The sequence below is a fragment of the Aricia agestis genome, chromosome 17, assembly GCF_905147365.1.
Source record: "Aricia agestis chromosome 17, ilAriAges1.1, whole genome shotgun sequence".
Lineage (NCBI taxonomy): Eukaryota > Metazoa > Arthropoda > Insecta > Lepidoptera > Lycaenidae > Aricia > Aricia agestis.
Genome location: NC_056422.1, coordinates 2331279 through 2348239, shown reverse-complemented (window position 1 = coordinate 2348239; position 16961 = coordinate 2331279). Strand labels below are relative to the sequence as shown.

The following is a 16961-nucleotide window of genomic DNA, read 5'->3' as shown; positions in this document are numbered from 1 at the left end:
AACGTGGTATTTCTCCGGTCGAGCCGGCCCATTCGTGCCGAAGCATGGCTCTCCCACGTATAGGCTGCAAAAAAGCTAAACCCATAAACTACTCACGAGACATCAGGCGTGGTGTTCGCCAGCAGCCGCACGCAGTCGAGACACCCGCGAGCCGCCGCGTAGTGCAGCGCCAGCGCCCCGCCGCGCCCCCGCCCCCGCGTCCCCCCCATCCCGCACCACCACTCCGCCGACACGCGCCCGCTCCTGTGGGAAAAACAAAAAAAGAATCATCAAAATCGGCTCAAAAACAACGGAGTTATCTGCGAACTAAATCTTAAGACTCAAATGTTTTAAGCAAAAGACATCAACGCGCAAACTTTCTTTTATAGCGCCATCTATCGCAACGCTTTAGAACTATATTGTATGAGTTGTAAGTTAAGCAACTTCTCACCAATAGATGGCTCTAAAAGCTAGAGTCATTTTGTTATGCTTAAGAGTATCGCTGCTATACTATAGATGGCGTTTAAAGACGTTAAAAATAATTTTCCATGTTTCGTTTTTATTTTTAAAACAATTGTTACATGTACTCCGAATATTTATGGAAAACGATAATTTAATGAAACATTTTTAATTTCCCTATTGTTTTAATAAAAAGTATGTAAAAGTTTAATATAGTAAAACTTATGTTACAACTTAAAAGTAACAAAATTACACCTGGATACCGTGTAATATAATTAAATGTATGGTCTACTGATTGGTGGGTTTTCGCTTTTTATTTCCACAGACACAGTTTTGTTTAATAAAACCCTGACACGTTTTTCTTTGTTTTAGGTTGGGTAGCACCAGAGTCGTGGTTAAAGTTAAAGTTATGGTTATAGTTAAATATGGCGTCCTTTAGCTTTAACTTTAACCTTTAAGATGTCTGTTGCGGTTATTTTTTTATTGAAGCTACAGGTAACGGGATTGAGGGTAAAAAATTTAATTATCCATAAAAATCGACAGGAAAAATATAACACTGTAAAACATAGTAAATTTTCAGAATATACGTATGAGCGGAGGATATGGCGTCTATTTTACTTTAACCAAAGATTTGACATTTTGCACTTTAACTATAACAGTTAAAGTTATAGTTAAAATTAGTTGGTGCGACCCAACCAGTTGGGGTTCGATCGAGGTTCAAGATTTCTCGCAATTATAAAAATGTTATTTGTCTTATCAATTGAAGCTACTCACAACAAATTAGCTTGATAGTAGATAATAAAAAAAAATGTCCTAGGGAACCCTGACTATAAGGTTTTCATACGTTTAACTTGAAGAAATTATGTTCGGCGTCTACTCTTTTTGGGATTCTATAAGAATAAACTTCTTAGGTAGGATCAGAGCCCCTAGCCAAGACGTTTGCTGAGCTGGGGCCAATTTTTGGCATCATACAGCATTGTAATAATATTTATAGATCTTATACTGTTTGTGACTAGATCATAATAACTGTACCACTGAATACTGTTTAATTATTATGATGTTTCGTGTGATGCTGGAAATAAAAGTATTCTTATTCTTATTCTTTATAGAATCGCTTCTTTAATCTTTATAGAATCACCCATCATGTATGGAATTGACATTCGTCGAACGTCAACTTAAATTATCGAACGATTATGTTAGTTTCATATATTTTGTTTAGCGATTCTATTATGACTGGATCCTAGCTGTATTAATGTTGGATTAAATTTTGATTTTGTGAGACTAAAGTCATACAGGGCATCACCATCACACTAATACTTAGTGAACCAAAAACACAGTGTTTTAGCGTGAATCATGTGTCGTTTTAGAAATTATTCAGAGGTCGACAGGAAGCGTGCGCAGCCACCATAACTGTATTGTGCGAACCCCAACTAACTGCGTTTACATTTAGTGTTCTATTGACATGTCATACGAAAATATAGAAGCTGTATTTCGTTATGATTTTGATCCAAGCGTTTATTTAGATGTATCGCCCGATTGTAAAAGAGTTGAAGTAGGCATTCGCAGCACCAATGGTACCTGTATAGTTCTTAAAAACACCCTTTCTAACATGTAACGTCTTCGGAGTATAGAATAGTGTAGTATCTAATTCTAGGTTATACAATATACAGGTTACTTCTATCAATTTCTAGACATTGCAGATTTTACACACAACTAACCGACTTTTCAATGCCAGGACCTTCCTACTTGCCGTTAATTCTACGTTTCTTTTTTTATACAAAACAGCTGATTAATAATATAGATAATTTATAAGATTTTGTCTGGGATTTTGCGGCAAAAGTCTTTTGAATTTGGAATTTTCGAAAACCATCAAAGAATTTAAAAGAACCATCCATATTGAAGCTTAAAAACCTACTTTTGAATTTATGTTACTCTTTGAATAACTCAATTAAAAAGATAAGTTTTTACATTTTAAGAAGATTAGCGCTTCACGCAATGTTTTTTCTTATACGTTAATATGTAACAAGCGGAAATGGATCTAACCGATGTAATATGAAAAGCAGTATGTTACTTAAGCTCCAATGTAATATAAAGTTTGCAGAAATACGCACAATAACAGAAATGATTGTTACCAAACGGCTAGCGCTATCCTACACCAATACTCTTAAAACGAATGGTATTAGGTATATCTCTATATTTTCTCTTCACACCATAACTTCACTTGTTTCGATGGTAAGTGTATGGAAATATGTAAGTAGGTACATAAACTTTTTGTCAAGGGAAAGAAAAAATTATATCTAGTTTATTTCGTGACAATAGGTACATACTATATCATTTTCCATACGTTATGATAAATTTTTGATTCAAAATATCTGCACACCTGCGGGAAAATATTTATTTCGTGATAAATAAGATATTGGTCAATATTGAACTAGAAGGCACTAAAAATATCTAAAACATCAAGAAGTATGTAATAAACAAACATATTAAAGTGTTTTAGTAGGTATGTATAAAGCATTACATTGGAAGAAACCGCATAAAGCGGTGGTCGCCATTTTGCACCTCTTTATTATTTTGTATTTTTTTGTAGTTATTTCTTTTGTTTATGTCGTTTTTCTGTGGTTCTTGTGTTTTTTGTTTACGAGCAAATAAAGAATTTATTATTATTATATTCACACAAACATACCTAAAGTTCCCGGCGCGGAGAGCAATATCCAGCGTGTCCAGCTCCTCCTCGTAATCATGACAGAGCTCCAACATGGAGTTCCTCGCCTCATGAATATCGAACAACACTCTCCCATTCTCCACTCTTTCCTTCATTGTACTGCTGTAGGACGTGGTGCCGAAACTCGAATTCGTAGAGGTACCTCTAGGGAACTTCCGTGGAGGTACACTTGAATTTACAATCGGTAGGCGCTGCTTCTTTAATCTCTTTTTCGCGTATCTCCTCATTCTTAGTGATAGCATTACTCGGATTCGTATATGCCGCTTAATATTTCTCTCGTAACGCAGCTGTTCCTTATGCAGTCTATCCGTCTTCTTTTTAGGTATCTCGTCTATTCTTTCTAGAGCGAAAGGCCTGTCTAGTAATCTCTCTCCTCCTTTAAAGTATAGGTGGTTTCTCCAGGATTTGCTTAAAGACCAGTTCTCACCGTAGGACGAGTTGCTCACTTCAATAGGCGTCTCGTATATATCTTCTTCGTCTTCACACAATCTTCTAGAGTTTAGGAACGTGCCTATGTTCTTCTGGATATTACTATTTTGTGTCGGAGCATTCAAGAGATCAATTTTCAAAGATTTATTGCTATCAAACTTTGGCGGTTCAGTGATAACTTCCTTGTTTCTTCTCTTAGCTAATGTCAATATGCGCCTGCGCATGCCGGACATATTGGTTAGTTCGCTTTTCAAAAACGGTCCTTTCCTGTCAGCTGTCATGTCGGGAGACCATGCCGCGTTTTCGGAACAACTGCAGAAGTCTTTTAGTATTCTCGCTATAGCGTTACAGTTGTCTTCTTTAGTTCTAGCTTTTGACATTGTTGGTACGTCTTCTTCCTCATTTGTGTGTTTTGTACTTTATTTATCTTTCTTCAACGCATTTATTTTATCACTTAATAAGTAGTTCAGTATCGCTATCATCTTTATAAAAGTCGAATTATGCAACTGTTGCCGTCTTTGTTACTTTCATTGTTGTCAGATTTCACATATTGATAAGTCATAATCATAACTCATAACAATAAGTCAACGATGATCATCCGAGCACTATAAAAACGTTATGTTTGGATCTTCAGTTTATTAAAATAAACTCTATTATAAATAGTTGTAAGATGGTTATAATTTATGGAATAATTGTGTAGCAATAAATGTTTTATTTCTAAACCATATATTATTGGTGAAGCATATTATGGTTCATAAACAACACAATAAAAACATCGCTTTTTAATTCTTGTAAAAATTAAAAGCTTATAAGTTTTTAGTAAATTTATAAAATGTACGTGGGAGAGCCATGCTTCGGCACGAATGGGCCGGCTCGACCGGAGAAATACCACGTCCTCACAGAAAACCGGCGTGAAACAGCGCTTGCGCTGTGTTTCGCCGAGTGAGTGAGTTTACCGGAGGCCCAATCCCCTACCCTATTCCCTTCCATACCCTCCCCTATTCCCTTCCCTTCCCTACCCTCTCATATTTCCCTATTCCCTATTAAAAGGCCGGCAACGCACCTGCAGCTCTTCTGATGTTGCGAGTGTCTATGGGCGACGGAAGTTGCTTTCCATCAGGTGACCCGTTTGCTCGTTTGCCCCCTTATATCATAAAAAAAAAAAAAATATAAAAGAAACCTAAACTTCTGGCCCAATTTTTGTCTTCTACCGGGCGATCTTTTTTCTCGGTTATAAAATAGTAGAGATGGTTCAAAAGAATAGCTTAGAGGTTGTTTCGGACATATCGACGTAACTTTTTCAGAAGAAAATCTGCCACATACGTCGTCATCCATATCCAGTTTTCAAATCTTTTAACCGGAAGTTTTAGTTCATAATTATTCCTACATTTCTAAAGCACTTCGATCGCTGCCTTCTCGGAATTTCATCCGCTACATTTTGGTTCCTGATTCCTACATTTCTAATATTCGTTCGCTGCCTTATTCACAGTTATTTTAATGTCGCCAATGAATTTCAGGGCAATTATATGTCGACGTGTGGATCTCGCGTGCTTCGGCACACGCTCGATTTCGTCCGGCAAAAACGTTCGCGTGATTGACAAATAACGATATACGAAGATTAAATCTATAATATTCAAAGCGTATGACGTTGATATAATAACGGTGAAAACAACGTAACGATTAAACACCCTCTAATAATAGATTACTCTGTTAAAGTACAGTACCCTCTTATAATAATATCTTTGTGATCCACGCCATGTTGGCCAAGACACTATTCTAACGTAGGGGACAAGGACATAAAACGTGGAATTAAAATATCAGTGTACTCAGAATCAACTCGGAATGTCGATATTTTTCTTTTAAATTAAATCAGATATTTATTATTTAGAAGTAGTCGAGCTATACGGTACAGGAGGTAGAGACATAAACCTATATATATTAAGTCTATGGGTAGAGACGACAGAAAAAAAAGAAACAGGTAAGATGACACGACTACAGTTTTTAAGAACACAAGAAAGTAAACGTTTCATTGACATTACAATAATTTTGAGCGGCATAATTAGGTCACATACTAATTGATAATAAACAAATTATATTGACCGAATGTCTGGATTGAAATATTACCAGATACAATTACAAAAGTTTAAAATGACAATTCACAAGATATGCATCACCAATTTTATACTTCAAAAGGGAAGTCTTTCAAGTGGTAGAGCCATGCTTCGGCACGAATGGGCTGGCTCGACCGGAGAAATACCACGGGCTCACAGAAAACCGGCGTGAAACAGCGCTCGCACTGTGTTTCGCCGAGTGGGTGAGTTTGCCGGAGGCCCAATCCCCTACCCTATTCCCTTCCCATCCCTACCCTCCCCTATTACCCTATTCCCTCTTAAAAGGCCGGCAACGCATCTGCAGCTCTTCTGATGTTGCGAGTGTCCATGGGGGATGGAAGTTGCTTTCCATCAGGTGACCCGTTCGCTAGTTTGCCCCCTTATTTCATAAAAAAATGCTACGCAAAGGTCGGAGCAGAGGGCGCCACTAGCACATCCAGTAAATAATCCAACTAAAATCCAACATGTTGCACACTCAAATGTCAAAATACCCCCCAAATGTGGTATTTTAGGCGACACAGCCGTCGTGCTAGCCATAGGGCAAAAGTCCGTATTTTGATTCATCTAATCAAAACTTGAGAAGTTCTCTACAAATGATTGATTGCGGCAAAAACATGATTAGAATTAAGTGGGTACTTTCCTTCGCATTTTATAAACTTTCCATCTTGTTACATGCAAATAACTTCAAAACTGTACTCAAATATATCACATTCTTAAACAGAAAGTAATATTTTAACAAGATTTATAGTAATTTTATGTTTCAGATTTTCTGTTTAATGTTAAGCGATGTAAGAAAGTGATGATAGAGTTCCTATGTAGAGTCTGTTGTTAGGAACGTTACAGTGTAGCATCTAAAAGCTAAGAAGCTGTCTAATTAGGAATGGTCCCACTTGGATTCTTTAGGGCCATTTTGACATAATTTTACGTATGTATGGTAAGTATGAGTTATGATAGATAGATGGCGTTAAAAATGCAATCATCAAGCTTTCCCTAAACAAAGACCAAACTGGCCTTTGTTTAGGGAATACATTTTTCATAGCATACGCATGCAGATTTAAGTATTTTAAAAAGTTTTTAAATTTAAAGATTACTGTTCATATGTATTTGTTATCTACATTTTAAACAGGAGCTGTTTTATGATCCATTTTTTTGTGTTTGCCGGTTAATGCTACATGAGTCATAACCATGCATGATGAACCATTATTATGACCATGAAGATTGAAAATCTACACGAAACCTAATTATTTGAGTCCACTTTTTTTTATCTACCTTCCAACAAAAAATTTCTACATTATGGAGCTTTAGTTATAATTTAAAAATACAAAATAGTCGCATGGCTAGACAAGATATTAAAATCTTATGAATTATGCAAATTCAGCAAATTACGAGAGTGGAGACTACTCGTTGTTACCGCGGTTATGAAATAAAAGAAAGGCGATAATTAAGTGATGCCATTGACAACGACGCACGACGCTTCCTCGTTTCTTTGCATATTTTAAAATCGGAGTTTATTTTTCGTCTGTAGTCAGTACTATTTTTTTTTTAATATTGAATACTTAGCACACACAATCTGAAAGTAACTAGATAACTGTAAACATTTATTATTGCACTGCGCTAACTATATTTTCTGAAATCTCTACGTAAATAAACTAGTCATAAAACAATTAACAAGTCGAAAGAATGTTACGAATGTGTACAGTTAAATATATGCCGATTTATTATGTAAGATGTGCATATATTAGTAATTAAAATATTAAACATAAAGATCCAAACATCAAGTTCACGTTGCGTAACACACTCTCACAAATTCACTTTCATTCACGAAACTCGTTGGCTCGTTTTGCTCATCTCGAAAAAAAATATAATGTCAAAACGCGCGAGCGCGGGTACACGCGGTGGTCGAATATATTATACGTAATTATGTACAGTTGACCATGTCGAATTGCGCGCGTTGAGTGACTGAGCGGGCAGCGGCCTCGGTCTTTCTCCCATTCCTACATAATCGACAGACTCGTAATTAAATATAATTACATCATTTTCATTGTCACCATCATAAACATTTTCGCGGCGAAACCTTTGAACGTGGAAAATGTCTCGTATGTGATAATGTGACTACTGTATAACAAAGTTGCACCGTCAAGCCTGGTCAAGCCGTTGGTCGTTTGCTTACATAAGTATTTAAATACAAATTATTATAATGACGTCAAAGTATGTATAAGTTGTAGCTGGACTACTGACCAAAAGGCAATGGCCAATTCCCAAATACAGACTCCAACTTTTGATAAAGGAAAAAACATCAATATTATTTTGTTTTATACTACAGCTGTGTGTATGAATCACAATAGATAACAAATAATATTGCAATAGTCTTCTTTTCTTTCTTGAATTATATTATTTAGCATTTTGAGGATAAAAAACGTGGCCAAGAAAAAATGGTCCCGCTTTAGGGTTAAGGGTTGTTTACGATATGTAATGAAAATGTAATAAGGGGGCAAACAAGCAAACGGGTCACCTGATGGAAAGCAACTTCCGTCGCCCATAGGCACATGCAACATCAGAAGAGCTGCAGGTGCGTTGCCGGCCTTTAAAGAGGGAATAGGATTACAGGGTAGGGGAGGTAAGAAAAAGAATAGGGAAAGGTAGGGAAGGGAAGGGTAGGGAATTGGGCCTCCGGTAAACTCACTCACTCGGCGAAACACAGCGCAAGCGCTGTTTCACGCCTGTTTTCTGTGAGCCCGTGGCATATCTCCGGTCGAGCAGGCCCATTCGTGCCGAAGCATGGCTCTACCACGATGTCAAGCAACATAGCATAACTTTTCTGGAATTATTTTTTTCTGTCAAATACAGGTACTTCTGCCATATCCTGAGATTCGAAATCGTGTTGCTTATCCCATAAACCTTTTAATGTTTTTCTTTATCTCTCTCCACCCAGGTTTCTCTCTTCTCTCCTCTCATCAAAGTAGGTTACATATGAGCATGCAGTGAAAATGGCAATTATCACGGTGTATGGACATCAGGGAACCGATCTGTGCTGCAGGAAGCAGATTCTTGTCTCACCACTTTCTTTCAACACTTAATTATTTCGCGCTATAAACTAGAAGAGTTCCTGATATGTTACATAATAAACGTGTAAAGTGGGCTATAGAATCGTAATGGAAAATTATTCCTTAACGAGTTTAGACACAGATTTAGCCGTGGACTCGTAATAAAAAAAAAAACAATTATTAAGTAAAATGTAAAGTGGAAAGGATTAGTGGTTAAACTTGGTAATTCAAAATTCATATTAAAAAAGTCATAGTACTAATATTTTAAATGCGACAGACATTTTATTACTCATGATAATAAATTTGTCATACAGAATACTATAATATTATCATATTATGATAATATAATACGTATAAAATAAGAGAAAATGTATTATCAATGACATCGTAATGAATCATATTTTAATTGTCTTTTTTTTTTAAATGTAGGACCGTGGTAGGACCGCACTACACTAATAGTTGGGGAGGGGAAGAGGGGATTTCGGGAGTAGCTCGAGCGTGTCAGATTAAGCTTGCATAGGCTTCCGACATGTGTCTAGTTATCATGGTATAGAAATCAGATTTCTCACGTGGTGGGTAATTTTTTTTTATGAAATGTCGTCTAATCTGTCAGATTAAGATAGGGGATGTTTAGTATACCTCAAAGAAGCTTCCATAAAAAGCACTGACGATTCAAAGGTTAGGTAAGCCTGTAGGGACATTTTAAAATACAAAAAATAAAGCTTCATATTTATTATTTTCTTAACTAAGCTTCGCAGATATTTTATTTTGCTTTAAACTAAATGATTTAGTCCTTGTTGTCTAAAATATATTTATAATTTACCTAAATAAGCAATTTTCTGAATATTATATTTTCTTTTTCAAAACTTTAAAATGGCTGCAGTTTCTGAACCCACCGCTAAAATAAAAAAACGCTCTTATTATTTTTTTATCAGCTTTACCTAATGTACAAAACCTACTAGGTCTCCATGACGCTCGAGTGACTACAAAAATAGCACCCTCCCCTCCTCTACTACGCGGCAACACTATGCGGCAGCGACGCGACACCACACTTCACGTTTTTTTTTTTTTTATGAAATAAGGGGGCAAACGAGCAAACGGGTCACCTGATGGAAAGCAACTTCCGCCGCCCATGGACACTCGCAGCATCAGAAGAGCTGCAAGTGCGTTGCCGGCCTTTTAAGAGCGAATAGGGTAATAGGGGAGGGTAGGGAAGGGAAGGGAATAGTTGAGGGTAGGGAAGGGAATAGGGTTGGGGTTAGGGGATTGGGCCTCCGGTAAACTCACTCACTCGGCGAAACACAGCGTAAGCGCTGTTTCACGCCGGTTTTCTGTGAGAACGTGGTATTTATCCGGTGGAGCCGGCCCATTCGTGCCGAAGCATGGCTCTCCCACGTATACGTTCCATAGAACTGACGTTTTACAATTAACGCGAATCCGACGTTTGTAAAACGTCAGTTCTATGAACGTGAAGTGTCGCGTTGTGTCGTTGTGCTTTAGTGCGGTCTTGCCTTAATTAATTAAATTGCTTTCAGTCAAGAAGCTGACTTAAATAATGCCTCAAAGTTAGCATCAGTCAAAATATGATCACGAATACACACAATATACAGTGCTCCCAAAGTTATAATGCGCATAGGAATTTTCGTAATTTTTCGGCAACGGTTGTATTTCCCGAGCGTCTGAAGACGTCGCTACAAGCGCTGCAGCGACGCCTGATGTTGCTTTGACGTTACCATGGTAACACCGCGATGGCTTCCCGGTGAGTTGTAGCACTTATTGACGGACCGGCGACAGCGGACAGACACCGGCTATATTATGATAATTGATATTTACTTCTATTTCCTTTGAACAAGGTGCAAAATGCAAGTGCATTGTTTGGGGCTCTTACGTTTCATAGATTCGGGCGTTTTCGTGATTACGACAATCAGCGAAGATTTCCATTGCACATTATTAATTTGGGAGTACTGTACTAGATATTGTGTGTATTCGTATATGTAGATAAATAATAATATGTAGTTAAATACTCAACAATAAAGAGAGATTTGAATATTGCTATTAATATATTTATTCGCTTCATATTTTAACTAGATGATAATCATTAAAATAAATAGGTTTGTAGGTTAATATTTTTAAATAGAAATCCACCAAATATCATTTACCGAGTCCGACCGTGAAAGATAATTTTGAATATCGAATTTCATATCGCGCTGAAGTTTTACTTTTTTTAATGAATGCAACTCGACCAAGAACCCGCTACTGCCCGACTTACGTATTTAGACATTATGCAGACGGTTTTCCACCATCAAAAGTAATTTTTTACGCTCTGAAACATACACAACTAAACGAATTAACATTAATTTCGACATAAATACACGTTGCTCTTCCGCTTTTAGTGATTTAATAGATGAAAGATATTTTTTTATTGTTCAGTTTTATGCTTCCCTATCGGCTCTGTTATTAACTTATAACAATTATAACCACCGCAAAAGCATCAATCACTGGTTGTATAGGCTTTCCATTTACAGATTGTTATGAAACAGCAAATCGATAATAAATGGCTGAATCGTGAAGAGGCTTCTACACTAATAGGCAAGAAATTAAGCCAATGTAGAGTCATAATGCGGAGGCCGGAGCTGTAAGCTTAGGATTATTCGGAATTAAACAATATTATTATTTTATACTGAATATATTATTGACTAGATTGACCCCCGCAACTCCGTTGCGCCAGTTTATCAAGTGGGGACCGTACATTTTTACATTTTTTCGATATTAAAAGTATCCTATGTCCTTTACCGGGACTCAAAGTACTCTGCCTACCGGTTTGTTACCTCAAAACCCAATTAAGGTGGCAGACGGAGAGGCAGACACATTTTCGCATTTATAATTTTAGTATGGATTAAACCAGGGCTTCCCAAACTGTGCATCGCGACGCCCCGGGGCGTCGCATGTCAACACAACCAAATATTATGTCATTCTGAATACATCCCCGGTTTCAGAAGCTATTCTCAGAAAAGCAAGCGCATCCTTCACATTAGCCAGCCTTGCTGTCAATAGCTTTCATAGAATTATCTTTTTTATTTGTTATTATGCTTATGTTTTGATTTGGTCATTATTTCCTAATAAAAATATAAGTGTCCAAATAGTGTTTTTATGATAACCTATGTAGGCTGGTTCTGAAATTGAAAAGTATTTTTGGGGGTTGGGTTGAGGGGCTTCGTATAGAAATGGCAAAGTCTCAATGGCAAAATCACAGTGCAAATAAGTTTGGGAAGCCCTGGATTAAATAATATTTATTATTATATAATACTAAATCTTTCATATTAATTTTACATTATCAACGCAAAGTTACTAATAATATTAAAGAGTTGCGTGGCTCTATCATGCTCTAAGTTTCTTTGATTAAGCACCCGAATTTCGCTATGTAGGTATATACATATAATGTGGCATAAAAGTGAAGAAATTAAAAAGTGGCAACATCATAGTGTCATCCCTTTCAAATCAATCTAAGAAAAAAGGGATGACACTACGGTGTTGCTACTTTTTAATTTCTACACTTTTATGCCAGACTATACATAGAGCTTCAGCGGAGTTACAAGCACAGAAAATTGGAAAATCATAGTCCAATTAAATTAAAAATATACCTTTCACTGATCGTATTGTCGTAATGCAAATATGCCGTGCGCGTCACGGTAGCGCGCATGAGATAAAAAAAGATGGCTGTCGGTGAAACCACTTTGATTTTGGTCTCATCAAACATTTGAATGAGCTGCTGTAAGAAATTAGATGTGGTATCTAATATTACGGGAGCCCTAGATTTTTTTTTTTTATTACTATCAAGCTAATTTTTCGTGAGTAGCTTCATTTTGATAAGACGAACAACATTTTTATCTGCGAAAAATTTTGAAAGTGGTAGCTAACAGAAAAAGAAAGGATTGCGTACTTTGATTTGATGGTCCTAAAATATGGATTGTTCTATTTGTAGGAAAATGTTACTCTTAAACTATATAACTATTAACCTATCAATATACAAAAAACAGCTTGTTAAGGGTCCATTTTAGGATAGTACAGAAGTATGAAATCTTTTCTAACTCTACCACTTTCGAGATTTTTCGCAAATAAAAATGTTGTTCATCTTATCAAAATGAAGCTACTCATAAAAAATAGCTTGATATAAAAAAAAAGTTCTAGGGCTCTCGCTCTCGTACTATAAAGGCATTGGCATAAGACACAAGTGGATGAAGCCGGTAACTAATAATTGTCTTTTTTTGCATTAATGGAGGCTTTAGGACCGGAAAAATTATTTTAAATCAAAAAAATGTGGATTAGGTATCTAGATGATATTCAAGAAGGTAAGTTAGAAGGTTTTACTTTAATATTTGTCCTAACTAAACTAAACTAAGATTTAAATGGTCTATACAAGGGGTCACCAAATGGCGGACCGCGGTCCGCATCCGGATCGCCGCCGCGCTGACCCATTGTGTGCAGACCAAGCACTTTCGAAGATGAACTTCGTTAAGAATAAATTTCGGTCTCGACTTACTAATAACCATCTCCAGAGTCCAGGATCATCTGCACCAATTTTACTCCAAACATCAGAGAGATTTTTGACGTGGGAGAGCCATGCTTCGGCACGAATGGGCCGGCTCGACCGGAGAGATACCACGTCAGCACTTCCGCTGTGTTTCGCCGAGTAAGTGAGTTTACCGGAGGCCCAATCCCCTACCCTTTTCCTTTCCCTACCCTCCCCTATTTCCTTCCGTACCCTCCCCTATTCCCTTCCGTACCCACCCCTATTCGCTTCCCTACCCTCCCCTATTACCCCTTAGAAGGCCGGCAACGCACCTGCAGCTCTTCTGATGCTGCGAGTGTCCATGGGCGACGGAAGTTGCTTACCATCAAGTGACCCGTTTGCTCGTTTGCCCCCTTATTTCATATAAAAAAAAAAAAGATAACTTGGCGCCTTTGTCATTGATATGTAAATCTACCTTTGTTTAATATTTTTTTATTTAAATGTGTGGACCGCGAAGGTTATTTTATTTCTAAATATGGATCCCGAGGGAAACTTATTGGTGACCCCTGCTCTATACTCTATAACCTCCTCCTTTTAACTTCCAAGTCGTTTAAAAATGGATTTTATTTAAGTATTGTCACGGGCCTATCATAAATAAGTAGAGCCTAGGAGTTATTATCTTTTAATTCCTATTTTAAGTAAAAATAATTTCAAAATTAATTATTATGCATGTTGGAATGGAAGTGTCCATATATTATCTATATTATCCAGGATAAATTATTTCTATGTTGCCCTTTGTGGTATTAATATTTAAACTTAGGCTTAGATATATAGCTATATAATATTATATGTAATATTATATACCTATAACTGTTGGTATTACAGTACCATTGTACTGTTACTATTAAGCTATATAACTGTTGGTATTAAGTACCATCTGTTACATACTTGGTCCCGGGTCTGTAAAAACGCCATCTAGCGTTGAAGAGCAGAACTAATATTTTCTTAATTAGATAAGTGATCTAGCTAAGCACAGTACATGATAATTAAATTTTAATGTGAATTTCAAATTAAACATTTCGAGAATTGCAAATCACTTATTTAAAAAAGTTCGTTTATTTCTTAAGTACCGAAACGTTTTAAGATGGCGCCACTTCTTATCAGATCGAATATTTGATTCTTTAACTCTAAAATTCATATCTCAAAAATGATAATTTAAGATTTGCATTAAAATGAATCGGTTTATCTCTTGATATTAATTTGAGTATTGCCGTAGAATTATCATTTAATTTCTAAGAAAAGCTTTAATACACCACCTATTTTTATAACTCCAATAAAACCATAGAATTACTTACAAACAAAAAACATTATACAAACATTCGTATACATTGATGCGTGATAGTGCGCGGCATCTCTTTCCGGCGGAAGCAGTCCACTAGCCATATTAAAAACAATGTCACAATAATGTACCACATCACTTTACGGCCGAAGTTCATGCACCTATGTCATGCTCGCGAAAAAAAAACAAATGTCAAATTTGAATTTTCGAATTCCCGAACGGAATGGCGGCGCGCGCGGAAAGATCTAATGTAAACTAAACAATGAAAACATTGGCGATCGTTGTGAAAGCAAGATGTTATAAGATGACGCGTGTGCTGTGCAGTTCGATTGTAACTAAATATTCTTATAATTATGGCACTTGAAGCATTAGATCGTAGAGCAGTAGACGTGCGCTTGCACTTGGCACTTTTCTAGCCTCTATCTTGGTTGACTTTGGTTGCTCTAATTTTTTACATCAGTTTAAATGTACCTGAATGGCTATGATTACGGCTACAGCTAAGAACAAATAAATTGTGAACATATAATATTAAATTATTATTATTTGCTTAGTACATAGGTATTATAGAAGCTATTTAATTTTGACGATTTACATTGCCTTTTAATTATTTTAATGACATTGATACTAGATAACCCCTCCCACAACTCTGTTGCGCTAAAATTCGTCTATCGCGCGGGAACCGTACATTTTTCCGGAATAAAAAGTATGCTATGTGTATCAGAAAGTGTGTCTGTCTGTCTGTCCGTCTGTCTGTCTATCTGTCACCTCTTCACGCCCATACCGCTACACCGATTTTGCTGTTTGGTATGAAGATACCTTGAGTCCCGGGAATGGACATAGGATACTTTTTATCCCGGAGAAATGTACGCGATGAACGGATGTACCCCTGTTTTCTCTGTAGTCTACTTTGCGTGCGCAAGCGTGCCGCAGGCCGCAGCGCAACGGAATCAGCTAGTCAACGCACTTCGTAACCAGAGCCTGTAGCCAAGACGTTTTATTTATCGCTTCTTTATAGAATCGCTGATCATAGTGTATGGAATTGACATTAGACGAGTCAAACGTCGACTTCATATTAACGAACGCTTATGATAATTCCATACATTTTGATCGGCGATTCTATAAAAAAGCGATAAAGCAAAGGTCTTGGCTAAAAGGCCTGCGCTGCGCTTGCGCACGCACTTTCATTAGGTACTTGTTATAACTTCCTTTTCAGGAGTAATTAGTAATTACAAATAACGAGTTATAAACAGATAAGAACCACGAACATTGTTGTATTATATATGTGATATTATGTCTAATTATACAGATACGATATTATGATGCTTATTTTATGATGCGTCTATGAGTAAAGAAGAGTCAATGTGAACCACATTTGAACTATTAGTAAACAATAGCATACATTAACGGACTACAACAAAATATGCCTGGATACATTACGATTTACGAAATTATACAATTCCAAGAAATGCTAATATAATAAAAAAAAATTACTTACAAAATATTACAAGTTTAAAGCGGTTGAGGCATGAAGAAATTAGACACCGCAAACAGCACTTTGGATGCTTTAAATTTAGAAAAGAACATTCCTGCAAAGATACACATCGAGTTTCATAGCTTGAACAGTAATAAAAAAAACATTAAATTAATGGAATAGAGCCATCTATCGTCAAGTAGTCAAATGTATAATTCGTCTATGATCATGATAGTGATTAGTGATACTGATATTCCGTGAAATAATTTTTACATATTTTTTTTATCTAAGTACGACAACCTTTTTAAATATTTAATTGTAACACTTTTCAATGAAAACTCGGACAGTGGCCGATTTTCCGCAAAATGACGTCACTCATTGGGTCCATAACCTTTTGCTGGTTCAGTGCAACTCGCAAATCTTTTGTTTTTTATTGGGGTCGGCACACGATGCAAATTGCCATTGTTATTACAGCTCCTATGGCGCAGTGGTTGAAGTGACGGAATTCGATAACAAGTTTAAATTATTTAACGCGACTGAGACATCAAGCAACAGAGGAAACCTCAATGTTAGAAACGATTTTACACACGTATTCCTTAGTCCTTTTTCACGGTCATGATGGAGTACCATGATTGCGAATGTTTTTACACTCGATAGCATGCGCAATGGATGTCGACCAAGGGGAATTAGAGACAAATATGGTATCTTCGCGTTCGTTATTGTACGTAATTGTCCATCATTGGCCAACGTGGAGAAGCTGCATTATGAGATAGGGTCGATCTATTAAGAAATAACTTTTAAAATTTTCAGGAGGTCAAATAGGGGAATAGGAACTGTTTACTCTGAATATCAAATGCTTATTTTACACGTGTCAAACCGCGGGCAAAATTTACT

The 16961-nt window shown here is 36.7% G+C and overlaps 1 protein-coding gene across 1 annotated transcript in view; it reads right to left on the bottom strand.

Annotated features, from left to right (window-relative positions):
* LOC121735316 (espin) overlaps nt 1–3972 on the bottom strand; it is a 63544-nt gene extending 59572 nt beyond the window's left edge. Inside the window, exons 1-2 of the mRNA XM_042126099.1 lie at nt 3125–3972; nt 97–243 (exon numbers count right to left, since the gene is read on the bottom strand). Coding sequence (XP_041982033.1) covers nt 97–243; nt 3125–3972 — 995 coding nt within the window. The remainder of the gene's footprint in view (nt 1–96; nt 244–3124) is intronic.
* Nucleotides 3973–16961: the final 12989 nt, after the last annotated feature.